The sequence below is a fragment of the Mustelus asterias genome, chromosome 8 (genome assembly GCF_964213995.1).
Source record: "Mustelus asterias chromosome 8, sMusAst1.hap1.1, whole genome shotgun sequence".
Lineage (NCBI taxonomy): Eukaryota > Metazoa > Chordata > Chondrichthyes > Carcharhiniformes > Triakidae > Mustelus > Mustelus asterias.
This window is the reverse complement of record NC_135808.1, coordinates 124,254,219-124,281,523: the sequence shown is the minus strand read 5'-3', so window position 1 is coordinate 124,281,523 and position 27,305 is coordinate 124,254,219. Positions and strand designations below refer to the sequence as shown.

Below are 27,305 nucleotides of genomic sequence, written 5' to 3'. Positions count from 1 at the left end.
ACAGGAACGATGATTCCAGTCACGGAGTTCAAGCAGTTTACTGACCATCAGCCTGCGTTTCGAGTGCTGAAGCCATGGTGGGACGTTTTCACCGATTACCTGGCCATCGCCATGTTGATGATTGGTGTATTTGGATGCACGTTACAGGTACGTCTCCTGAGACTTGAGACCTGATCAACTATGTGTTTGCTCCAACATCCCGGGGTGATTTTTGCCTTGCAATGTCCTTGCTGGCGACCAGGGGATTTTCACAGTAACTTCATTGCAGCGGGCGGCACAGTAGCGAAGTAGTTAGCACTGCTGCCTCACAGCGCCAGGGACCCGGGTTCAATTCCTGGCTTGGGTCACTGTCTGTGTGGAGTCTGCATGTTCTCCCCATGTCTGTGTGGGTTTCCTCCGGGTGCTCCGGTTTCCTCCCACAGTCTGAAAGATGTGCTGGTTAGGTGCGTTGACCCGAATAGGCGCTGGAGTGTGGCTACTAGGGAGGGGAATTTCACAGTAACTTCATTGCAATGTTAATGTAAGCCTTGCTTATGACTAATAAATAAACTTTAAAAAAGTATTAATGTAAACCTACTTGTGACACGAATAAATAAACTTAAATAATAATAAACTTTAAACTCAACCTCATTTGCTCCAAGGAGAACAACCTCAGTTTCTCCAATTCCAATCTTGTAGCTAAAACCCCTCATCCCTGAAACCATTCTGGTAAATCTCCCCCTCGAGGACCCTCACATCCTTCCTGAAGTGTGGTGACCAAAACTTGGCACAATACTCCCACTCTGGCGGAACCAGAGCTTGAAAAAGGATCAGCATAACTTCCCTGCTTTTGTACTCAATGCTCTCATTTTTGAAGTCACGAATCTCATATAATTTGCTAAGTTAGTCGTGTTGTCACCTTCAAGGTTCCGAGTTCACTCCCGGGCTTGTGCACAAAAAGCCAGGCTGACATTCGAGTGAATTACTGAAGGAGCATTGCATTGTTATCCTGGCAATATTTATCCCTCAGTCACAAACAGATTAACTGTTCATTGCCATACTGCTGTTTGTGGGAGTTTGCTGTGTGAAAATTGGCTGTCACAATTGCTAAATTACAGCAGGAACCATTCCTCAAAGGCACCTCAAAGGCTGCAAAACACTTGGAGACGTACAGTGGTCATGAAAGTAGCTTTAGAAATTGACATCTTTATTTCTTTAACCACTCTCTCAATCTGTCAAAGATCCATGCACGTGAACCTCAGGTCATTCTGTTCTATACACTCTGTGGGCCATTGAGTCTACATTGCCTTTCCGTACATCTTCTTTACATGTTGCACCTTCTCACATTTCTCTATTAAATTTCAGCAAATGGATTGTCATCCATTCTGCTAATAAGAACATAAGAACTAGGAGCAGGAGTAGGCCATCTGGCCCCTCGAGCCTGCTGCGCCATTCAATAAGATCATGGCTGATCTTCTCATGGACTCAACTCCACTTACCCGCCCGCTCACCATAACCCCGAATTCCTTTACTGTTCAAAATTTGACCTATCCTTGCCTTAAAAACATTCAATGAGGAAGCCTCAACTGCTTCACTGGGTAGGGAATTCCACAGATTCACAACCCTTTGTGTGAAGAAGTTCCTCCTCAACTCAATCCTAAATTTGCTTCCCCTTATTTTGAGGCTATGCCCCTAGTTCTAGTTTCACCCGCCAGTGGAAACAACTTCCCTGCTTCTATCTTATCTATTCCCTTCATAATCTTATATGTTTCTATAAGATCTCCCCTCATTCTCCTGAATTCCAATGAGTATAGCCCCAGTCTACACAGTCTCTCCTCATAAGCCAACTCTCTCCACTCCGGAATCAACCTAGTGAATCTACTCTGCACCCCCTCCAGTGCCAATATATTCTTTCTCAAATAAGGAGACCAAAACTGTACACAGTACTCCAGGTGTGGCCTCACCAGCACCTTATACAGCTGCAACATAACCTTGCTGTTTTTAAACTCCATCCCTCTAGCAATGAAGGACAACATTCCATTTGCCTTCTTAATTACCTGCTGCACCTGCAAACCAACTCCTTGAGATTCCTGCACAAGGACACCCAGGTCCCTCTGCACAGCAGCATGCTGCAATTTTTTACCATTTAAATAATAGTCCATTTTGCTGTTATTCCTACCAAAATGGATGACATCATATTTACCAACATTGTACCTCATCTACCAGACCCTCGCCCACTCACTTAGACTATCTATATCCCTTTGCAGACTTTCAGCGTCCTCTGAACACTTTGCTGTGCCACCCATCTTCGTGTCATCTGCGAATTTTGACGCACTACACTTGGTCCCCAATGGCCTGTTGATCGGTATCATCCTCACTTTCCACGTTGCCTCAAAGTTTAGGATCATCATAAAATGTTGTATTCCAATGTCCAAGGTATTTGAATATTGTTCCCCAAGGATCAGTTATATATGTATGTGTAAAGCTAAAGTCACCATGGTCTGAAATGACCATCGGCTGTGACTGGCGGTGATTTAACCTGAGGATCACCACACCTCAGGCGAGGAGCTGGTACAGGAATTGAACCCGCACTGTTGGCATCTCAAACCAGCTGTCCAACCAATTGAGCTAAACCAACATATGTATACGTGTGTACTGGGCAGCATGGTGGCACAGTGGTTAGCGCTACCGCCTCACAGTACCAGGGAGCCGGGTTCGATTCCCAGCCTGTGGATTCTACACGTTCTCCCCGTGTCTGCGTGGGTTTCTTCCAGGTGCTCCGGTTTCCTCCCATAGTCTTCAAGATGTGCTGGTTAGGTGCATTGGCCACGCTAAATTCTCCCTCAGTGTACCTGAACAGGCACCGGAGTGTGGCGACCAGGGGATTTTCACAGTAACTTCATTGCAGTGTTAATGTAAGCCTACTTGTGACACTGATAAATAGAATTTAAACTGATATTTTATATATACAGAGATATATAGCGGGGAACACCCCTATCTACCTTCCAGTCTGAAAAACAACCATTTGTCGTGACTTGCTGCTGTCTGTTCTTCAATTTTCTTTATCCAAGCTAACCCTCACCCACCTATTGCATGAGCCTCAAATTTGTTTAAAAAGTCTTCTATAGAGTCAAAGAGCAATACAGAACAGAATCAGGCCCTTCGGCCCAACCAGTCCATGCTGACCATGGTGCCCTCCCAGCTAGTCCCAGTTGCCTGGGTTTTGATCATATCCCTCTAATTCTTTCCCATCCATGTACTTATCCAAATGCTTTATAAATGTTGCTATTGAACCTGCCTCAATACTTTCTCTGGCAGCTTATTCCATGTACACATCACCTTCTGCGTGAAGAATCACCCTCATGCTTGACGAATCTACTGGAATTTTTTGAGGATGTAACTAGTAGAGTTGACCGAGGAGAACCAGCGGATGTGAATTATTTAGACTTTCTGAAGGCTTTCAACAAGGTCTCACCTAACAGCATACTATGTAAAGTTAAAGCACATGGGATTGTGGGTAGTGTTTTGAGATGGATAGAAAGCTGGTTAGCAAATAGGAGGCAAGGAGTTGGCATAAATGGGTACTTTTCTGATTGGCAGTCAGTGATTAGTGGGGTTCCACAGGGATCTGTGTCAGGACCCCAACTGTTCACATTATATATTAATGATTTGGAAGAAGGAACTGAATGTTTTATCTCCAAATTTGCAGATGGTACAAAGTTGGGGGGAGGCTGAGCTGTGAGGAGGATGCAGAGATGCTTCAGTGTGATTTGGACAGGCTGAGTGGGCATCTGCATGGCAGATGGAGTATGATGTGGATAAATGTGAAGTTATCCACTTTGGTAGCAGTAATAGGAAGACAGATTATTACTTGAATGCATGCATCAGTCGCTGAAAGTAAGCATGCAGATACAACAGGCAGTAGAGAAGGCAAATGGTATGTTGGCCTTCAGAGCGAGAGGATTTGAGTACAGGGATAGGGATGTTTTGCTGCAATTGTATAGGGCGTTGGTGTGCTGGAGTATTGTGTGCTGTTTTGGTGTCCTTATCTGAGGAAGGATGTCCTTGCTATAGAGGGAGTACAGCGAAGGTTTACCAGGCTGATTCCTGGGATGGCAGGTCTGTCATATGAGGAGAAACTAAATCAGTTTGGATTATATTCACTGGAGTTTTGAAGAGTAAGAAGAGATCTCAAAGAAACTTATAAAATTCTAACAGGGTTAGAACATAGAACATAGAACATTACAGCGCAGTACAGGCCCTTCGACCCTCGATGTTGCGCCAACCAGTGAAACCCATCTAAAGCCCCTCTAATCTATGCTATTCCAATATCACCCATATGTTTACCCAATAACCATTTGAATGTTCTTAATGTTGATGAGTCCACTACTGCTGGAGGCAGGGCATTCCACGCCCTTACTACTCTCTGAGTAAAGAACCTACCTCTAACATCTGTCCTATATCTCTCACCCCTCAATTTAAAGCTATTATTGGACAGGGTAGGCTCAGAAAGAATGTTCCCAATTGTGGGGGAGTCTAGAACCAGGGTCATAGTTTGAGGATAAGGGGTAATTCTTTTAGAACTGAGATGAGGAGAAATTTCTTCACCCAGAAGATGGTGAATGTGTGGAATTCACTCCCACAGAAAGTAGTTGAGGCCAAAACGTTGTCTGATTTCAAGAAGAAATTAGATATAGCTCTTGGGTCTAAAAGGATCAAGGGATATGAGGGGAAGGGGAGATCAGGATATTGAATTTGATGATCAGCCATGATCAAGATGAATAGCGGAGCAGACTCGAAGGGCCGAATGGTCTACTCCCGATTCTAGTTTCTATGTTTCTGGAAACTTGCTCACCACTAGCCAGCCAGTAGTTACTGGAACTGAATTTACATCCTTCCTGGAATAAGTATATAACGTTTGCCACTTTCCAATACTCTCGCACCTAGGGAAGATTGGAAAGCATCTACCATCTCTACATCTACCAATATATTGTCAGCATCCTCTTTCATATTGAACATCGATACAAAGTACTCATTAAGTTTCCTAACCTAGTCCTGAATCTCAAAGCGTATATCACCTTGTTAGGCCCTTGTGAGGTGATATATGCTTTGAGGTTCAGGCCTGGGCTAGTCTGTTGGCAGAATAATTTTTAATTCCTTTTTATGTCAACTACCATTTTGTTCTCATACTCTCTCTGACCCAGTCTTATTTTCCTCTTCACATCTGTTCTCAACTCATTGTATTTGGCTTAATTCTTGCTTGGCGAATTCACCTGTTATGCGTCATACACACTCATCGTATGTTTGATCTTCCATGGAGCCCTGGTTCCCCTACCTTTCCCCTTGCTGGAATGTTCTGAGCCTGTACCTGAAACACCTTTTCCTCAAAGATCACCCATTGTTCCGTAACAGTTTTTTTCTGTCGAACTCTGGTTCCATTTCATCCTGGCTGGATCACATTCCATCCCTCAAAGATAGCCGTCTTCCCATTTATAAATTCTATTTTAGATTATTCCTTGCACTTCACTATTACTCTTACCCATTAAGGGTGGCACGGTGGCACAAGGGGCAGCACGGTGGCACAGTGGTTAGCACTGCTGCCTCAAAGCATCAGGGACCTGGGTTCAATTCCAGCCTTGGGTCACTGTGTGAAGTTTGCACTTTCTCCCTGTGTCTGCATGGATTTCCTTCCGGTTTCCTCCCACAGCCCAAAGATGAGTGGGTTAGGTTGATTGGCCATGCTAAATTCTCCCTCAGTGTCAGGGGGAGGTAAATATATGGGGTTACGGGGATAGTGCCTGGATGGGATTGTTGTCAGTGCAGGCTCAATGGGCTGAATGGCCTCCTTCTGAACTATAGGGATTCTATGATTCTAAGTATTCCCCCATAGTCGCCTGGTCCACTTTGCCCAACCCATTCCCTGCTACAGATCCAAAAATGCCTCTTTCCTATTTGACTGAGGACACACTGGTTAAGGAAGTTTTCCTGAACACATTCTGGAAATTCCTTCCCCTCCATACCCCTTACTCTAACATTTTCCCAATCCATATTTGGGTAATTGGAGGCCCCCAATATCGCCACTCTGTAGTTCGTGCACATTTCTGACTTTGTACAAGAACAAGTAGTTGTGTGGGAATATGATAAAATAGAATCATAGAATCCCTACAGTGCAGAAGGAGGACTTTCGGCTCATTGAGCCTGCATCGACAACAAACATTCATAATGTTCAGAATTTATAAATGGGAAGACGACTATCTTGATGGGATGAGCTATGATTCATAATGTTTGTTGTCGATGCAGGCTCAATGAGTCGAATGTCCTCCTTCTGCACTGTAGGGATTCTATGATTCTATTCTATCATATTCCCACACAACATGACTACTTGTTCTTGTAGCTGACTAACCTTATTCACCACACTGTGTGCATTTACTCACATTCATTCTAAACTGTCTTTATATTCCTCATTGTCCTTTTTAGTCTGTTCCTATCAAATATGGTACTACTTCCTATGCAAGTATTATCCAACATTCTCGTTCCTTTGTGCAACTTACGTGCTTATATACCCCACCAAAATCCTCTTCATCCAGGCTAGTGAACCTCCCAAGAGGACAACAGTCCCAGTTCAGTCGATGTACAACCAATCACTTTTGAATAGCTGCTTCCTGCCCCAGAGAAGGTGCCAATAACCCAAGAACCTGAAGTCCTCCATCCTGCAATATACATCAAGCATTGATCCTCCCTATTCCTAATCTCAATGGTGCACGGCAGGGGGAGAAATCCAGAGATTACTGCCCTTTGAGCTCCTACTTTTTAAATTCCTATCTCACTCCCGAAAATCTGACCATTGGTCCTTAATTCCCGCTCCCCCTGTGTGGTTGGTACCGGTGTGTCCTCAACTTCTAATTCACTCCATTCCCCCCAGTTCTGCACCCGCTCCATGATGTTCTTTACCCTGGAACCAGGGAGGTCACATACCATGTGTGACTCATGGTGGTTACAGAAATATCTGTCTCTCTCCCTAACTATGCAACCGCCTATAATGACTGTAGTCCCTTGCCCATTGGTGCCATCATCTGCACTGCACTCCTTTATGATGTCCTCACTCCCGGCAGTCTCTGATGCTGAACTATTAGTTTGGGAGTGGCACATGCTCCAAAGACTCTTTCTGCCTCTTTCTACTGTTCCATTCTCCTAATCCGAACTCTCACTGTCTCACCAAGGCTCCTCCGACAGCACCTTCCAAATCCATGTCCACTGCCACCTGGCAGGACAAGGGCAGCAGATACCTGGGAAAACCATCACCAGGACGTTCCCCTCTGAGTCACACACCATCCTGATTTGGAAATGTATCATTGTTTCTTCACTGCCGCTGGGTCAAACTCCTGGAACACTCTCCCTCGCAGCACTGGGTGGGTGTACCGACACCACATGGACTGCAGCGGTTCAAGAAGACAGCTCACTGCCACCTTCTCAACTGGGCAATTAGTGATGGGCAGTGAATGCTGGCCTAGCCAGCAAAGTCCACATCCCGTGAATGAATAGAAAAGCACAAACTGCCTTGATTCATGGGGCGGGATTTTATGGCCTCACTTGACACGAGACCAGAAAATCCTGCCCGAGGTCAATGGACATTTGCGTTGTCCACCCCCACCCACTCCGATTCCGTGGTGGACCGGGTTGTAGAATTCCAATGAAAGTGTCCCAAAGGCCACTGATGAATGATTCGTAGTCACCTCACCAGCTTGGGACATTTCTCTGTGAATTAGAATCAGAGAATCCTACAGGGCAAGAGACCCATTCGGCCCATCGAGTTTGTACCGACAACAATCCCACCAAGGCTCTATCCCCGTAACCCCATGCATTTATCCTAGCTAGTCGCCCTGACACTAAGGGGCAATTTAGCATGGCCAGTCCACCTAACCCGCACATCTTTGGACTGTGGAAGTAAACCGGAACCCCCGGAGGAAACCCACGCAGATATGGGGAGAACGTGCAGACTCCACATAGACAGTGACCCAAGCCGGGAATCAAACCCGGGTCCCTGGCGCTGTGAGGCAGCAGTGCTAACCACTGTGCCACTGTGCCGCCCCGATGAATTAAAACCAGGAAGTACATGGGATTTATGCTCTGGAATGGATTAGGAGTGACCATTAATGCACTGGCGGCCATTGTTTATTTGTGTGTCAAGCTTTCACACTGTGCTGAATTTACAACCATTGAACAACTCTGAACAAGAGCCAAACGTGCAAGTTTGCCGTGTCCACACTCCAACTTAATCTTTGAAATATGAGCCAGCAATATACAATAATGTAATATTCTTCAGCTGATGTGAAAAAGAGTACGCTGTGGAAAATAGTGAGCACATATCAGATCACAGGATATGGGGGGAAGGCAGTATCAGGCTATTGAGTTGGATTATCAGCCATGATGAAAATGAATGGCCAAGCAGGCTCAAAAGGCCGAATGGCCTCCTCCTGCTCCTATTTTCTGTTTCTAAAGATTCCTCATTATTTGGAGTTGTAGGAGCTACAACAATCCAGTAAATATGTTAGACACAGGTAAGCAATGGCACAAAAGTGAAGATGTTGTGTTATTTCAATGATATTCAACAGTTGAATGGGTTTTCTCTTAATTGGTTGGGTAGATTGAACCGTTGGACTCTGACCAATGGTGCTTGTTGATTGAGAGTGGACGTGCTGCCATCGTGTGGTCAGTGCAGGAATTGTTGAACTGCGTTTCCCTTGAAGGCGGACAACCCTGGAAGGTGACCAGTCCGGGGCCCAAGCACCTGAACTTTGCCATTCCAGTAGTTGTCCTGTCCTTAACATTTACAATTGTCTCTGAGGATTAAATTGTTTTATTTCAACAGTACAAGCCTCATTACTTACGTCCCCACTGGTTGTTGGTCTTCTGCAGGTATTCTGCAGGTGGCCAATCCACCTAACCTGCACATATTTGGACTGTGGGAGGAAACCGGAGCACCCAGAGGAAACCCACACAGACATGGGGAGAATGTGCACACTCCACACTCCATAGGACTCTTAAATCGGCCTCGCAGGTGGAGGATGCGGTCAAGAAGGCGTATGGCGTACTAGCCTTCATTAATCGAGGGATTGAGTTTAGGAGTCGGGAGATAATGCTGCAGCTTTATAGGACCCTGGTTAGACCCCACTTGGAGTACTGCGCGCAGTTCTGGTCACCTCATTACAGGAAAGATGTTGAAGCCATTGAAAGGGTGCAGAGGAGATTTACAAGGATGTTGCCTGGATTGGGGGGCATGCCTTATGAGGATAGGTTGAGGGAGCTTGGTCTCTTCTCCCTGGAGAGACGAAGGATGAGAGGTGACCTGATAGAGGTTTACAAGATGTTGAGGGGTCTGGATAGGGTGGACTCTCAGAGGCTATTTCCAAGGGCTGAAATGGTTGCTACGAGAGGACACAGGTTTAAGGTGCTGGGGGGTAGGTACAGGGGGGATGTCAGGGGTAAGTTTTTCACTCAGAGGGTGGTGGGTGAGTGGAATCGGCTGACGTCGGTGGTGGTGGAGGCAAACTCGTTGGGGTCTTTTAAGAGACTTCTGGATGAGTACATGGGATTTAATGGGATTGAGGGCTATAGATAGGCCTAGAGGTGGGGATGTGATCGGCGCAACTTGTGGGCCGAAGGGCCTGTTTGTGCTGTGGCTTTCTATGTTCTATGTTCTATGTTCCACACAGACGCCTCAATAAGGGTATTTTGTGCACCTCGATAAGGTCACCCCTGACTCTCCTACGTTCCAAGGAATAAAGTCCTAGCCTGGCCAACCTCTCCCTGTAACTCCCTATAGTTCTGGCAACATCCTTGTAAATCTTCTCTGCACTCTTTCCAGTTTAAATCACTAAAGGTAACCACTCAGGTTAATAAGGCAAAGCAAGCACCAGGATTGACTTCTAGAGGGATAGATTTGAAAAATCTAACGTTATGCTAAGATTGCGTATAACACTAGATTAGACAACAGCTGGAGTCCTGTGAACAAGCACCCGCAAACATCCACTCCCTCCACCACCGATGCACAATGGCAGCAGTGGATACCATCTACAAGGTGCACTGCAGAAGCTTGACAAGGCTCCTTTGGCAGCACCTTCCAAACCCATGACTGCTTCCATCCAGAAAGTCAAGGGCAGCGGACACATGGGAACACCACCACCTGGAGGTTCCCCTCCAAACCACTCGCCGTTCTGACTTGGAAATATGTTGCCGTTTCTCCACTGTTGCTGGGTCAAAATCCTCGCCTTTGCTCCCTGTCAAATAGTGACCGGGAATTGAATCAGAGAGTAATGAGGTGCCACACTTATGCGTTAAAGTTTTAAAAGTTTATTTATTAGTGTCACAAGTAGGCTTACATTAACACCGCAATGAAGTTACTGTGAAAATCCCCTAGTCGCCACACTCCAGCACCTGTTTGGGTACTCTGAGGGAGAATTTAACACGGCCAATGCACCTAACCAACACGTCTTTCAGACTGTGGAAGGAAACTGGAGCACCCGGCGGAAACCCATGCAGAGACGGGAGAACGTGCAGACTCTGCACAGACAGTGACCCAAGCCAGGAATTGAACCCAGGTCCCTGGCGCTGTGAGGCAGCAGTGCTAACCACTGTGCCACCGTGCCATCCCATTAAAGTCAGACACGATGCAGGTTTATTTCGGAGATGTTGTTTGTTCAAGGTCCAAGATGGATTTTGCCCCAAAGGCCCGCAAAAACCTCTGCTTACGACACTACAGGGTCAGATGACCTTCTACCAGCAGCGATGCAACCACTTTAAATACATAACATGCCTTAACAGCACTGTGGGTGCACCTACTGTGGTGGACTTCAGTTGTGCCTTTGTCCTACATGGACCACCGTTGTGTGTTTGTTATGCCTGGACACATCCCCTGCCGGTTCGGTTCCTCCCCTTGTCACCGAGTATAAAGGTGGCTGTCTCCTCCCCCTTGTTCAGTTCGGGTCGGTTACCTGTTGGGATGTGCTCCTGACTCTGTTATGAATAAAAGCCTACAGTTGTATCGGCACACAAGTAGTCTTTTGCCTAATTGATAGCGCATCAATTTTATTCATAACATTTGACCGACATGGAGCAGCTTTTAAAACCCGACAAGTTAACATTAGACGCTCAAGAGGTCGGAGTCTCTGATAAATTTGACCATTGGCTGGACTGCTTCGAAGCATTCGTCGACGCCGCTGCGGCCGTCGACTCCGACGACACTAAACTCCACGTGCTCCGCACCCGGGTAAGCGATGCAGTCTACAGTATCTTCCGGGTCGCTACTACATACGCGGACGCTATAGAACTCTTAAAAGGGCAGTTCCGAAAGAGCCCTAACGTGGTCTACGCCAGACATCTCCTAACTACCCGCAAGCAGCAGCCAGGAGAATCGTGCGCCCAATTTCTGCGCACCCTGCGGGTCCTAGCTCGAGCTTGTGACTGTAAGGCTGTTTCAGCAGCTCAGAACACGGAGGACCTGATCCGCGACGCCTACGTTGCGGGCGTTGAGTCTACTTACATTCAGCAGCGCCTGCTTGAACAAGATGGCCTGGATCTCCGGAAAACAGCCACGATGGCTGAAACGCTAGAAGCGGCCTCTCGCATCCTCGGGTCCTACCCCGCATCCCGCTCCATCGACGGTTCCACCGCGACGGCTGTTCCAGTGGGGCCCAAATGTTACTTTTGTGGCCTATCCAAGCACCCTCGGTGTCGCTGCCCGGCGAAGGATGCGATCTGCTCCGGATGCAGTAAGCTAGGCCACTTCGTTAAAGTCTGCCAGGCGAAGCCGATCCTGAAGTCTCATGGCGCCACGTGTGTTCCGCGGGCGCAGCCATCTTTAATGCAGGTGGCAGCTGCGTGCGAATCGCCATCTTTAGTGCGGTCACCGGAAGTGCGGGAGTCGCCATCTTTGATGCGGTCACCGGATGCGCGGGAATCGCCATCTTTGAGGCTGTCATCAAGACGCGCCGAGCAGGAAGCTTTATCCGTGACGTCATCAGACGCGGACGAAGATGGATTCTTCCTGGATTCGACGGTGGCATCGATTTGCCTGGACCAGTCGCAGCCTCACCAACTCTCCAAGTCAATAATGGAGATCAAGGTAAATGACCATGCAGAAAACTGCCTGTTCGACTGCGGGAGCACAGAAAGTTTTATACACCCTCGCACAGTGCGTCAATATGCCCTTCCCGTGCGACCCTGGAGCCAGACTATCTCCATGGCTTCGAATTCCCACTCAGTGGATATCCTCGGGTGCTGTTGGGTGACGCTGACGGTACAGGGCACAGTCTACGAGCGTTTTCGGCTCCTCGTGCTGCCGCGACTCTGCGCAGCTGTACTGCTGGGGTTAGATTTCCTCACCCATCAAAGGAGCGTCACCCTGCAGTATGATGGCCCTTATCCCCCGCTCTCTGTCTGCCAGGCGCTGTCACTGCAGCGCCCCCCACGCACCACTTGCAGTCTCTCGACCCTCAAGATTACCCCCCCCCGCCTTTTATTCGATAATCTCACCCCGGATTGCAGGTCTATAGCCACCAAAAGTAGGCGCTATAGTGCGGAAGACCGGGCCTTCATTCGGTCCGAAGTACTATGTTTGCTCAAGGAAGGGATTATCCAGGCCAGCACCAGCCCCTGGAGGGCGCAGGTGGTCGTAGTCAAATCAGGGGAGAAACACCGCATGGTGATTGACTACAGCCAGACCATAAACAGGTATACGCAACTAGATGCGTACCCTCTTCCCCGCATCGCGGACATAGTCAACCGCATCGCGCACTATAGGGTTTTCTCTACGATTGATTTAAAATCGGCTTACCACCAGCTCCCTATCCGCTCGGAGGATCGCCCATATACTGCCTTTGAGGCGGACAGTCGCCTCTACCAGTTCCTCCAAGTCCCCTTTGGTGTCACCAATGGGGTCTCAGTCTTCCAGCGGGCCATGGATCAAATGGTGGACCAGCACGGGCTACGGGCCACTTTCCCGTATCTGGATAACGTCACCATCTGCGGCCATGACCTGCAGGACCATGATGCCAACCTACAAAAATTCCTCCGTACGGCCACTCTCCTGAACCTGACATATAATGAGGCGAAGTGTGTTTTTCGGACACGCCGCCTCGCCATCCTTGGGTACGTGATAGAAAATGGTGTCCTTGGTCCCGACCCAGCCCGTATGCGTCCCCTTATGCAGCTTCCCCTCCCTACTACTCTCAAAGCACTGAGGAGATGCCTGGGCTTCTTCTCCTACTATGCCCAGTGGGTTCCCCGTTACGCGGATAAAGTCCGTCCGCTCCTAAAATCGACCTCTTTTCCCCTGGCGGAGGAGGCCCGTCAGGCCTTCGACAACATCAAAGCGGACATCGCGAAGGCTGCGATGCATGCTGTGGACGAATCCATCCCATTCCAAGTGGAAAGTGATGCGTCTGACTTTGCCCTAGCCGCCACCCTTAACCAAAGGGGCCGTCCGGTGGCCTTCTTTTCCCAGACCCTACAAGGCCCTGAGATTCGACACTCCTCGGTCGAGAAGGAGGCCCAGGCCATCGTGGAAGCCGTCCGGCACTGGCGCCATTATCTTGCGGGCCAACGGTTCACTTTAATTACGGACCAGCGGTCCATTGCCTTCCTGTTTAACACCAGGCAGAAGGGCAAGATTAAGAATGACAAGATCTTGCGGTGGAGGATTGAGCTCTCCACCTACAGATATGACATAATGTACCGGCCTGGGAAGTTCAATGAGCCCCCAGACGCCCTGTCTCGTGGAACATGTGCCAGCGCCCAACTGGACCAGCTACAGTCCCTCCATAACAATCTCTGTCACCCGGGTGTCACCAGATTTTTCCACTTTGTCAAAGCCCGTAACCTGCCCTACTCCCTTGAGGAAGTCCGGACGATTACCAGGCAATGCAGGGTCTGCGCTGAGTGCAAACCGCAGTTCTACCGGCCAGGTGGGGCGCACCTTATAAAGGCCACTCGCGCGTTTGAGCGCCTCAGCATTGATTTTAAAGGCCCCCTCCCCTCCTCTAACCGCAATGTTTATTTCTTGAATGTCATTGATGAATACTCGCGTTTCCCTTTTGCCTTCCCCTGCCCGGACATGACCACGGCTACGGTGATTCGGACCCTGAACACGCTCTTCACCCTGTTCGGCTTTCCATCCTATATTCATAGCGACCGTGGGTCCTCATTCATGAGTGACGAGCTGCGGCAGTACCTGCTCGCCAAAGGCGTTGTCTCCAGCCGCACCACTAGCTATAACCCCAGGGGTAATGGTCAAGTAGAGCGGGAGAACGCAACTGTCTGGAAGGCTGTTCTATTAGCGCTACGGTCTAGGGGCCTTCCAGTCAGCCGTTGGCAAGACGTTCTCCCGGACGCATTACATTCAATTAGGTCACTCTTGTGTACAGCGACCAATACGACCCCTCACGAGCGGATGTTCTCTTTTCCCAGAAAGTCCTCCTCGGGTACTTCGTTCCCAGATTGGCTGATGTCCCCGGGGCCCGTTCTGCTTCGGAAGCATGGTCGAGGAGGTCCAATTGCTCCACGCTAATCCTCAATACGCTTATGTAGCATACCCTGATGGGCGGGAGGACATGGTCTCTGTCCGTGACTTGGCACCCGCGGGTGCCCCTGAGGCCAGCACGCCCTTCTGCCCCACTGTCCCTGGTGTTGTCCACTCAGAGACCGCTACGCCCCTTCCCCCTTCAGTCCCAGTCTCCCATGTTGTGCGCCCAGAGCCCATTGTGGCCCCCCACCCCCCAGCTCCAGTTCCCATTGTTCTCCATATGCCACCAGGGCCACTGCTCACTCCTCTCACCCCTATGTACAGCTCGCTTGAGTCGCCGGTGCTGTCGCCACGCAGTACCCGACGACTGGACGGGACGACGGATGGGTCGGCCTCACACCACCTGGCGCCTCCTCTCGACGCTCACTGCCTGGAGCCTGGGCCGACACCGCTCCCTGCTCGGACGACTCTGCGACCTGCACTACAACGATCGCGACGGCCGATCAAGCCACCAGATCGTCTGGACTTGTGATATTGTTTCCGCTTCACCCCCGTGTTGTTTTTTTAAAGGAAGGGGTGAATGTGGTGGACTTCAGTTGTGCCTTTGTCCTACATGGACCACCGTTGTGTGTTTGTTATGCCTGGACACATCCCCTGCCGGTTCGGTTCCTCCCCTCGTCACCTAGTATAAAGGTGGCTGTCTCCTCCCCGTTGTTCAGTCCAGGTTGGTTATCTGTTTGGATGTGCTCCTGATTTTGTTATGAATAAAAGCTTACAGTTGTATCGGCACACAAGTAGTCTTTTGCCTAATTGATAGCGCATCACCTACACCGCATGGACTGCAGCAGTTCAAGAAGGGCAGCTCACCACTACCTTCTGATGGGCAACTGGGGGATGGACAATAAAATGCTGGTCTAACCAGCGATGTCCACATCCCATGAGTGAATAAAAAAATACAGTTCTGGGTCTTTATATTATATATAAGATGGAGAAGCAACAGAGAGGGTACAAAATATTTACAAGGATGATTCCAGATCTTCAAGGTGATTGCTATTATACTTGTATTGGTGAGACCGCATCTCGGGCAGCACAGTGGCACAGTGGTTAGCACTGTTACCTCACAGCGCCAGGGACCCGGGTTCAATTCCAGCCTCAGGTCACTGTCTGTGTGGAGTTTGTACATTCTCCCAGTGTCTGCGTGGGTTTCCTCCGGGTGCTCTGGTTTCCTCCCATACTCCAAAAATGTGCAGGTTAGGTGGATTAGCCAAGCTAAATTGCCCCTTAGTGTCCAAATATGTGTAGGTTAGGTGTGTGGTAAATGGTAAATGTGTGGTGTTACAGGGATAGGCTGAAGAAAAGGGCCTGGGTAAGGTACTCTGTCAGAGAGAGACGGTGCAGACGTGATGGGCCGAATGGCTTCCTTCTGCACAGGAGGGTTTCTAAATTACTGTGTACACTTTTGGTCTCCAAGGAGAAGCATACTTGCTTTGGAAGGAGTGAAGGTTCATTAGGCTGATTCCTGGGACGAAGGAGTTATTTTATGAGGACAGGTTGAGCAGATTAGGCCTGTTTGAGATTAAAAGAATGAGAGGGGCCCTTATTGAAACATATAAGATTCTAAGGGGGCTTGATAGGGTAGATGCCCATGGAGGAATCTAGAACTAGGGAGGACAGTTAAAAAAATAAGGGCTGGGATTTACCAGCCTCGCTGTGGTGGGTTCTTCCCTGGCGGGTATGCAGTCAGTCAGTCAACAGTCCGTAGACTTCCAGGTAAGCCTGAAAAATCCTGGCCAAGGGGTCTCCGAGTCAAGACAGAGATTAGGAGGAATTTCTGCTCTCTGTGATTTACCAGTCTTTGGAATTCTCCTTCAGAGATGTGGGGACTGGGTCTTTGAATATTTTCAGGCCTGAATTAGACTGATATTTGACCTACAAGGGAGCCAATGGGAAGGCAGCAAAGTGGAGTTATGGCCACAATCAGAGCAGCCATGATCTTATTGAATGGCAGAGCAAGCTCGACCAACCGAATGGCCTACTCCTGTTCCTATTTCTTATGATCTTGTTAGGAAAAGATACAAAAGTCTGAGATCAGGTACCAAACAGCTCAAAAACAGCTTCTTCCCTGCTGCCATCAGACTTTTGGAATGGACCTACCATACATTAAGTTGACCTTTCTCTGCACCTTAGCTCTGCATCCTCTCCTTTCCTTCTCTATGTACGGTATGCTTTGTCTGTATAGAGCTCAAGAAGCAATAGTTTTCATTGTATACAAACACATGCGACAATAATAAATCAAATCAAATCGAAAGGAAAAACAGAGTTAGCTCTCTTCTCTTGAAAGAGAAGGTTAATGGGGGATTTAATAAACTTGCATAAGGTTTCATTAGATTAAACATAGAGAGGGTATTTGTGCCAGTGGGGGAGGACAAAACCAGAGGTCATCAATATAAATTATTTGATTTGATTTATTATTGCCACATAGTGACAATATATAGTGAAAAGGAATATAGTGAAAAGTATTGTTTCTTGAGCGTTCTACAGACAAAACATACCGTTCATAGAGAACAAAGGGGAGAAGGAAAGGAAAGAGTGCAGAATGTAGTGTTACAGTCATAGCTAGAGTGTAGAGAAAGATCAGCTTAAAATGAGGTAAGTCCATTCAAAAGTCTGACAGCAGCAGGCAAGAAGCTGTTCTTGAGTGGGTTGGTACGTGACCTCAGACTTTTGTATCTTTTTCCCCCGACGGAAGAAGGTAGAAGAGAGAATGTCCGGGGTGCGTGGGGTCCTTGATTATGCTGGCTGCTTTTCCAAGGCAGCGGGAAGTGTAGACAGAGTCAAAAAATGGGAGGCTGGTTTGCCTGATTGACTGAGCTACATTCACAAAATCCAATAGAGAATTCAGAAACATCTCCTTTACTCAGAGAATGGTGAGAATGTGGAACTGGCTAGCATAGGGCACGGAGAGTGAGATGAAAAGTATGCATTTAAAGGGAGACTACATAAGCATCTCATGGAAAAGAGAACACAGGTTATTCCGATAATGAGGAGGAATTTGGAGGAGACTCAAGGGGAGGAAACACAAGAACATAAGACTAGGAGCAGGAGTAGTCCATCTGGCCCCTCGAGCCTGCTCCGCCATTCAATAAGATCATGGCTGATCTTTTCATGGACTCAGCTCCACTCACCATAACCCTTGATTCCTTTACTATTCAAAAATGTATCTATCCTTGCCTTAAGAACATTCAATGAGGTAGCCTCAACTGCTTCACTGGGCCAAAAAAGGCCAGTATGGACTAATGGGACCGAATGGCCTGTCCCTGGATTTTTTATTCGGTGTAATCCTGTGTCTTGATCCATGTTTATCTCTCAAGTATCATCTCTAAAAGAACAGATTGTTTGGTGATATCTTTTTACGGGATCTTCCTTTCTGCAAATTGTAAGATCCATCACTTCAGAGACACTTATTTGGCTGTCGGGCACTTTGTGATCTGAAATGTTTCACATCAACGTAAGCGGTTTCTTTCTTCACTGCAGGATACATACTGTTATGGAGAGTATGGCCGGAATTTTATTGGCACGCTTGGGGCGGGTGCGCGTCGCGGAACGGCATTCTCCATTGGCCTCGGGCGGGACCTGACAAGCCTCAGGTGGTCAGGCGGCAACATTTCAGCACGTGTATCACTAATTGAAAAGCTGGGATGAGTGCAGGCACCCAATGACCTCTTTCTGTCTAATCATTGCGATGACTCTATGATTCATTGATAAATGTTTCCATTTAAACTTGCTCAGAAGTTATACTTTTGAATGACTTGTTTCTTTTCCCTCTCTCCTCCCCATGTCCCTGCCCCAGGTGATGCAAGACAAGATCATTTGTCTTCCTAAACGGAACTCACCCCACAACCTCCGCCCTCTTCAAAATCAAACACTCGTCAACATCTCTTCCAGTCCCTTTGTGACACCAGCAACGTTGCCACTGCCGCGTCCTTCCCCTTCTCCTCATCCTCCTGTTGAAATGAAAGGATTGAAAACAAATCTTGACCTTCAACAGTACAGCTTTATAAACCAAATGTGCTATGAGCGGGCGCTGCACTGGTATGCCAAGTATTTTCCCTATCTTGTCCTGATACACACCCTGATTTTCATGCTGTGCAGCAACTTTTGGTTCAAGTTCCCCGGGTCCAGTTCCAAGATCGAACACTTCATCTCCATCCTGGGGAAGTGCTTCGACTCGCTGTGGACCACCCGCGCCCTGTCCGAGGTCTCCGGTGAGAATCCCGAGGAAAAGGACAGCAAGAGCACCCAGAAGAACCACCAGGTCAAAGTAGCGCCGGGCCTGTCCAGCTCCGAGGGCAACCTGGTGAAAACGCAGTCCTTGCGATCCATCCCCGAGAGGATCGTGGTGGAGAAGCCAACAGTTAGCGCTCTGGACAAAAAGGAAGGCGAGCAGGCCAAAGCGCTCTTTGAGAAAGTCAAGAAATTCAGACTGCACGTCGAGGAGGGAGATCTTCTATATTCCATGTACGTGCGTCAGACCATCATCAAGGTCATCAAGTTCATTTTCATCATTGCGTATAATAGCATCCTCGTCTCGAAAGTAAACTTCACGGTGGATTGCGAGGTCAACATTCAGGAGATGACAGGCTACTGTAAGTTTTCCTGCAATCACACCATGGCCCACCTATTCTCCAAGCTGTCCATTTGCTACCTGTGCTTTGTCAGTGTCTATGGCCTCACCTGCCTTTACACTCTCTACTGGCTATTTTACCGCTCCCTTAAGGAATACTCCTTTGAGTACGTCCGGCAAGAGACCGGCATCGATGACATTCCCGATGTCAAGAACGACTTTGCCTTCATGCTGCACCTGATAGACCAGTACGACCCTCTGTACTCCAAGAGGTTCGCAGTCTTCCTGTCGGAGGTCAGCGAGAACAAGCTGAAGCAGTTGAACCTGAACAACGAGTGGACCCCGGATAAGCTGCGGCAGAGGTTGCAGAGCAACGCTCAGAACCGGCTGGAGCTGCAGCTTTTTATGCTGTCGGGGTTGCCGGACACCGTGTTCGAACTCACGGAGCTGCAGTCGCTGAAACTGGAGATCATCAACAACGTCACCATCCCGGCCACCATCGTGCAGCTCGAGGACCTGCGGGAGCTGTCCCTGTACCAGTGCTCGGTCAAGATCCACAGCGCTGCCCTGGCATTCCTGAAGGAGAACCTCAAGGTTTTACGCGTCAAGTTTGATGATCTTCGGGAGCTCCCACAGTGGATGTACGGGCTGAAGAGTTTGGAAGAGTTGCATCTCCAGGGCTTTTTGAGTCCCGACCTCTCTAAGAACATCACACTGGACTCCCTGCGGGAACTGAAAAGTCTCAAGGTCCTTTACATTAAGAGTAACCTGACCAAAATCCCGCCGCCAATCGTTGAAACCTCGAGTCACCTTCAAACGCTGTGCATCCAAAACGATGGCACCAAGTTGGTGATGCTCAATAGCTTGAAGAAAATGGTCAATCTCACTGAGCTGGAGCTGATTCACTGCGACCTGGAGCGGATCCCCCACGCCGTCTTCAGCCTGATCAATCTCCAAGACCTGGACTTGAAGGAAAACAACCTGAAATCCGTCGAGGAAATCATCAGCTTCCAACATTGCCGCAAGCTCACCTGCCTCAAGCTGTGGCACAACAGTATAACTTACATCCCGGAGCACATCAAGAAGTTGTCAAGCTTGGAGCGCCTGTACTTTAACCACAACAAGATCGAGGTGCTGCCGTCGCACCTCTTCCTGTGCAACAAGCTGAGGTCCCTGGACCTGGGTCACAACGACATCCGCTTCATCCCACCCGAGATCGGGGTTCTCCAGAGCCTACAGGACTTCACCATCACCAGCAACAAGGTGGAGAGCTTGCCGGACGAGCTGTACTTCTGCAAGAAGCTGAAGACGCTCAAAATTGGCAAGAACAACCTGTCGGTGCTGTCCCCAAAGATCGGCAATTTGGCGCACCTCACCGTACTGGAACTGAGAGGGAACCACTTCGAAGGACTGCCGGCCGAGTTGGGGGCTTGCCGGGCACTGAAGCGAAGTGGTCTCCTGGTGGAGGACGCCTTGTTTGACGTGCTGCCTTCCGACGTCAGGGAACAAATGAAAATGGAGTAGCGTGTGGTCAAAAGGGGCGAGTCTAAGTTTCATCCATAATGTCGCCACTTTTAAAGTCAAGTGACCCTTGATGGGTGAGTCTGTCGTGATCTGGCTGTGGTTTCTTCCGGTTTGTCTTTTTTTTTGCTCTTAAATTGTATAACTCAAGAGTTACTGCCAACGTTTTTACATGAATCTTGTATTTTATAATCCATCGTGTTCATTTTAGCTGCACTGTAAGAAACAACAGATGGAATCAGTGATGATTGAGTCATTAACGTCTTGCCTCTAATGTAGTCGACAGATTTCAAAGGAGTGAACTTTAAATGTGTTACAAAAATTCTGGATCAGTGTCAGAGAAATCTTATCAGAGTAGACCATTGCCTTCCTGCACTGGGAAACATTTATCAGTGCACTTAGAGTGAAGTCACGACCAGCCTTTTTAAAACATATACGATATATATATATATATAAAATCAGAACTCTGTTCTCTGTAAACAGGGGCCAGACGAGATGGTGATTGCTCCCAAATTTATTTATTTAACAAGAAAAATTTTTTAAAATGTGCCTTTAGTAGGGTGTCAATGCCCAGAACTGCTGCACAGGCTAGTGTAACATGCCACTAAACCACTCAAAGATACCACAAACCAATTTAAACACTGATTGTTTATCGATTACTCAATGCAACGTACTGGCAGGGAAAATAGGATTTTTGCACTAAAACTAAAGGATTGTCATTATGGCACAGGAGGAGGCCATTCGGCCCATTGACTGTGTAACTCAGTATGAGCTAGTACCAATGGAAGGGACACTGGAGGGTTGGTGAGGGGTTGGGGTGGGAACCATTATGCCTCGATGTTACTTATTTAGAACAGGCCTATATTTGGAGGCTGGAGTGGAACTAACGCTAAGCATGTAGCTGGGAACTGAGGTACACTAGTGCATGGTCTTGTCAGTTTGAACTGCGTCTATACTGTGTATAGGCAGTGGTAGACGGACCATGCTACAGTGTAGCATTTCAATATAGTGCTTATGATGTTGTAGAAGATGGGTGACTGAACTGCTACTAAAGAACTGTTGGTAAATAAAAATTATTCGTTACATTGCAAGGAATTTTTATTAACAATTATATATCGGTTGGCAAAGCATGGTAGAAGCAGTGTGATGTGGTCAACAAGGTAATTAGCAGCATAGTGACAAGAGATATGGCTTCAAATGGCTAAATGAAAGTTATTTCTAAGGAGAATATGGAAAGAAGCACTATACACCTGTCTATATATACTTTGTGTGTGTGTCTGTGTGTGGGTGTATGTGTGGGTGTGTGTGGGTGTATATGTGTGTGCATGTATGTGTGTCTGTATGTGCACGCGTGTATTATATTATATATATACACAATACAATTACTTTATTTTATTTATGGGAGAGGGTAATTCAGAATGTAAGTTTAAAAATGCAAGCCTGCCATTATATGTCCTGCCAATCTGAGATTACAAGGTCTGAATCGTAATGTGTGCCTGCAAACCAGAGTTATACTGTGGAATGCATAGTAGACGGACTTAAGAGATAACTCTATGAGCATCTGCTTACAGGAGGTACACAGCTCCATTCTGTCAGTTTAGATATACGCATGCACTAGCTCTCTACAAAGCCTTACTTCCTGTTGACATATTTTTAACCACATATCTGTGTCGACATTTTCCCCGTTATAGGTTTGTATTCCCACGTTTATAATGGAACATATACTCACACGTGAATATTTCTAGCATGACAATGATTATAAGGTTGCCCAATTACAAACGCTTCCCTTTAAAGCAAGAAGATTCCTTCAAGCCAGACCCAATGTTGGGCTACCAACTGGTCCAACAGCAGAGGGTGCTGGTGCTTTCAGTCATTGGGTCAGAGAGCCAAGCTCCTGCCAAGCTATAATGCTGCTCAATGCATCAGCGTGAAATGGAAATCACTTAGCAGTAATGCAATGACATTAGATAGGGACTAAGGAAATAGAATCCAAAGATGTATGGGTTAGGTTGATTGGCCATGCTAAATTGACCCTTGTGTCCGGGGAATTATAAGGCCATAAGACCATAAGACATAGGAACAGGATTAGGCCACTCAGCCCATCGAGTCTGCTCCGCCATTCAATCATGGCTGATATTTTTCTCATCCCCATTCTCCTGTCTTTTCCCCATAACCCCTGATCCCCTCATTAATCAAGAGCCTATCTATCTCTGTCTTAAAGACACTCAATGACCCGGCCTCCACAGCCTTCTGCGGCAAAGAGTTCCACAGATTCACCACTCTCTGGCTGAAGAAATTCCTCCTCATCTCCATTTTAAAAGATCGTCCCTTTAGCCTGAGGTTGTGCCCTCAGTTCTAGTTTTTTCTACTAGTGGAAACATCTTCTCCATGTCCACTCTATCCAGCCCTCGCAGTATCCTGTAAGTTTCAATAAGATCTCCCCTCATCCTTCTAAACTCCAACGAGTACAGACCCAGAGTCCTCAACCGTTTCTCATACCACCAGCTCTTCATTCCAGGGATCATTATTGTGAACCTCCTCTGGACTTTCCAAGGCCAGCACATCCTTTCTTAGATATGGGGCCCAAAACTGCTCACAATACTCCAAATTAGAAGGGTAAATGTGTGGGGTTACGGGAATAGGGCCAGAGTGGGATTGTGGTCGGTACAGACTTGATGGGCTGAATGGCCTCCTTCTGTATTGTAGGGATTCTATAATTGCTTTTGGTTAACAGGGGGATATTTCAGAGACCTCTCCTTGGAAGTTTACTCCATCATTGTTCAGGAAGGTTGTGTGGTGGTGTATATTGTCCCTGGATTGTTGTTGGATGGTTTGGGTGCATGGGCCAACTGACCCTTTCCCACTGTGCTTCAGTGAACACCATTCCGTACTTTATAGAAGAGAAGATTGTATGTACAGTTTAACACTGAACTGTTTTATTCTAAATTCATGTGCCTTTTTTTTAACTAAATGAAGATAATGATGGAAAGATGAGAAGTGTGCAGCTAAGAGTGCAGCGCTTTCCTTCCTCACCTCACACTCTGCAGAAAGTCCAAAAATATATTCCTTCATCTTTTAAGCTAGAAATGTGCAGAGCTTTAAGCTTAGAAATAAGAACCAGTGACTTGTATTCCCTTTGCCAGAATTTGTGTGCAACACAGTGTACACAATGGAAGAGAATGATGATCCCCGGGCTAGATCTTTATTTCCAACAATGCCAAAAATCTACCTGACCCCAATAATGTACAGCCTCAATTGTCAAATGCCCTCTCCTTTAATTTTAGTCTCCTCACTTTGCCCCTTGCCAAACACCATTCTTTGAGCAAGAAACAAGCAGTCCATGACCAATCTCCATCGCCAGTTACTTGTAGATGTATGAGAGCAATTTGGTTTGATTTGGCCTTTGGATATACCCCCTTCATGCATTGGAATATAAGACGATAAGACAATAAGATATAGGAGCAGAATTAGGCTATTCGGCCCATTGAGTCTGCTCCGCCATTCAATCATGGCTGATATGATTCTCATCCCCATTCTCCCGCCTTCTCCCCTTGATCCCCTTATTAATCAAGAACCTATCTATCTCTGTCTTAAAGCCACTCAATGACCTGGCCTCCACAGCCCTCTATGGCAATGAGTTCCACAGATTCACCACCCTCTGGCTGAAGATATTCCTCCTCATCTCAGGTTTAATTCTTCAGCTTAGCATCTCTACCTGCTTACGAACGCAGCTGAGAAAGAAAGTCTTGCATTTAAGATCATCCTACCTGTGCACTTACTCACACCAAGTCGCACTCACCCATTCCCTGCACACACCTGCGTTACACTGACTCCCAGTTGTCCTTCCGTGGCTGCCCTCTTCCCTACCTCGGTAATCTCCTCCAGCCCTTCAGCCCTCTGAATACGTGCGCTCATATAGTTGAGGCCTCTTGGGGCATTCCTGACTTTGATCACTTCCATTTGGTGGTTGTGCCTTCAGCTGCCTCAGTCCTGAGCTCTGGATTTTTTTTTTGCAACCTCTCCCCCTCTCCATCTCCCGGGTCCCTGGCGCTGTGAGGCAGCAGCGCTAACCACTGTGCCACCGTGCTGCCTGTGACCTTAGAACATTCCAAAGTGCTTTTCAGATAGCAAGGTGATAATGACCAGATGATCAGGAACCCACTGACTAGGGAATTACAGATGTGACCAATTCCACCTGTGCTGTTGAAGCATTGGCACAGCAATATATTTCAGCAGCACATCATTGCAATTGAATCATTGAATCCTACAGTGCAGAAGGAAACCATTCAGTCTATTGAGCCTGCACCGACAACAATCCCACCCAGGCCCTATCTCCGTAACCCCATGTATTTACCCTGCTAATCCCCCTGACATTAAGGGACAATTTAGCACGGCCAAACCTGCACAACGTTGGACTGTGGGAGGAAATTGGGGCACCAAGAGAAAACCCACACAGACATGGGGAGAACATGCAAACTCCCCACAGACAGTCACCTGAGGCCGGGATTGAACCTGGGTCCCTGGCGCAGTGAGGCAGCAGTGTTAACCACTGTGCCACCGTGCCACCCTGGAGTGGAGTGGCAAAGCTGCAGTATGATACTTAGGAACATAACTCTGCAAATACCTTTCCCAAAGCCCAATCTTTAAGCTTTTTCTCTCACCCTACCAAGAGAGATTTTCCTTCCAAAGAGCGGGAGCAGCAGACTTGGGACATATTGTAGATCTTGTCTTTGGTTTTTTTGATTTGATTTGATTTATTATTGTCACATGTATTAACATACAATGAAAAGTATTGTTTCTTGCGCGCTATACTGACAAAACATATCGTTCATAGAGAAGGAAAGGAAAGAGTGCAGAATGTAGTGTTACAGTCATAGCTACAGTGTAGAGAAAGATCAACTTAATGCAAGGTAAGTCCATTCAAAAGCCTGACAGCAGCAGGGAAGGAGCTATTCTTGAGTCGGTTGGTAGGTGACTTCAGACTTTTGTATCTCTTTCCCGAAGGAAGAAGGTAGAAGAGAGAACGTCCGGGGTGCATGGGGTCCTTAATTATGCTGGCTGCTTTGCCGAGGCAGCGGGAAGTGTAGACAGAGTCAATGGATGGGAGGCTGGTTTGCGTGATGGATTGGGCTACATTCACGACATTTTGTAGTTTCTTGCGGTCTTGAGCAGAGCAGGAGCCATACCAAGCTGTGATACACCCAGAAGGAATGCTTTCTATGGTGCATCTGTAAAAGTTGGCGAGAGTCGTAACAGACATGCCAAATTTCCTTAGTCTTCTGAGAAAGTAGAGGCTTTGATGGGCTTTCTTAACTATAGTGTCGGCATCAGGAAAAATGATAGAATCCAAGCAACAGCAAATCGGAAACTACTTAACAAGACTGGCTGGATGGGAGATTACGGCCTATGAAGTTACTCTTTGGGAGGAATTTTCCCATCCCACCCGCCACGGGATTTGTGGTGGGCGGGCACGGACCATGCAAAGGTCCGTTGACCTCAGGCGGGATTTTCCAACCTTGGGGTGAGTGCGGCTGGAAAATCCCGCCCTTTGTGTTACAAGCATTGAAGCCTTTAATATCCTTGTATAACATTTCTCTATGAATATTGCTGAAAAGAGAGACAAGTTACTGAAACCTTTTGTTTTGCACTCATCAGGACACACACAAGGGGTGGGTAACTCCGGCCGCGCACACCCCAATGCTGGAAATTCTCACCCGAGCTCAACAGATCTTTGGACGGTCTGCCCAATATTCTATCTCGCTCGCTACAATTCCCGCAGTGGGCGAGAAGAGAGAATTTCAGCCAAGAATTCCAAATTTCAGACGATGACTACAATTTATATTATTGGAGAGAAAATCGGGGGAAGGGAGGGTAGAAGGAGTAAAGGGGATCTAGTATAAATAGTTGTGTGATCATTGCAACAGGCTGCTCTCTTCAGTAATATTTAACTTCTTTATGCATTATTGTATTGGAGGTGTGAACCAGTTTGGAAAGGATTTTTGCCTCTGTTCCAATGGCATTTCAGGGAAACATCACACGAGTGTCTTACATTTTCAAAAGCATTTTGTTGTCATTTGTTGCAAAGAAAATATCTGTGGGGTGGCATTCGCCGCCTCCCAGTCGTGTGTTTCCCAGCGGTGGGAGACGGCGTGCTGTTTGTTGGCGTCGGGATCCTCCTGTCCCGCCACTGTCAATGGGATTTCCCATTGAAACCACCCCAAGCCGCCGTAAATCTGCAGACACTGCGAGCGGGATCAGAGAATCCCGCAGGCCATGAACAGCTGGAGAATTCCCCTTGTGGTGTCTGAAACCACCAATTGATCTTGCTTCCTGTAGCAAATACGAACATCACGCAGAACTATGTTTTCTTTTTCATTCTTTCATCACTGTTAAGCCTGGCATTTGCTGTCAATTCATTAACACCCTTTAAACTGAGTGGCTTGCTGGGCCATTGCAGAGATCAGGTAAGAATCAACCACATTGCTGTGGCTCTGGAGTCCCATGTAGGCCAGACCAGGTAGGGATGGTAGATTTCCTTCCCTAAAGGACATTAGTGAACCAGATGGATTTTTATGACAATTGACGATATTTTCGTGGTCACCATTAATGAGACTTGCTCTACACTTCAAGATTTTATTGATTGAGATCAAACTCCACCAGCTG

The 27,305-nt window shown here is 47.4% G+C and overlaps 1 protein-coding gene across 2 annotated transcripts; it reads left to right on the top strand.

Moving 5' to 3' along the window:
* LOC144497520 (volume-regulated anion channel subunit LRRC8C-like) lies at positions 1-26,494 on the top strand. Of its 2 annotated transcripts, XR_013498554.1 has the most exons (3): positions 10-147; positions 18,348-20,719; positions 26,298-26,494. XR_013498554.1 is itself a non-coding variant. In XM_078218912.1 (2 exons), exons 1-2 carry the CDS (start codon positions 10-12, stop codon positions 20,643-20,645), a joined length of 2,436 nt encoding a protein of 811 aa, XP_078075038.1. In that variant the 5' UTR covers positions 1-9; the 3' UTR covers positions 20,646-21,434. The 2 variants fall into 2 exon arrangements, 1 of the variants encoding a protein (XP_078075038.1); XM_078218912.1 differs by lacking the exon at positions 26,298-26,494 and having other exon boundaries at positions 1-147; positions 18,348-21,434.
* Positions 26,495-27,305: the final 811 nt, after the last annotated feature.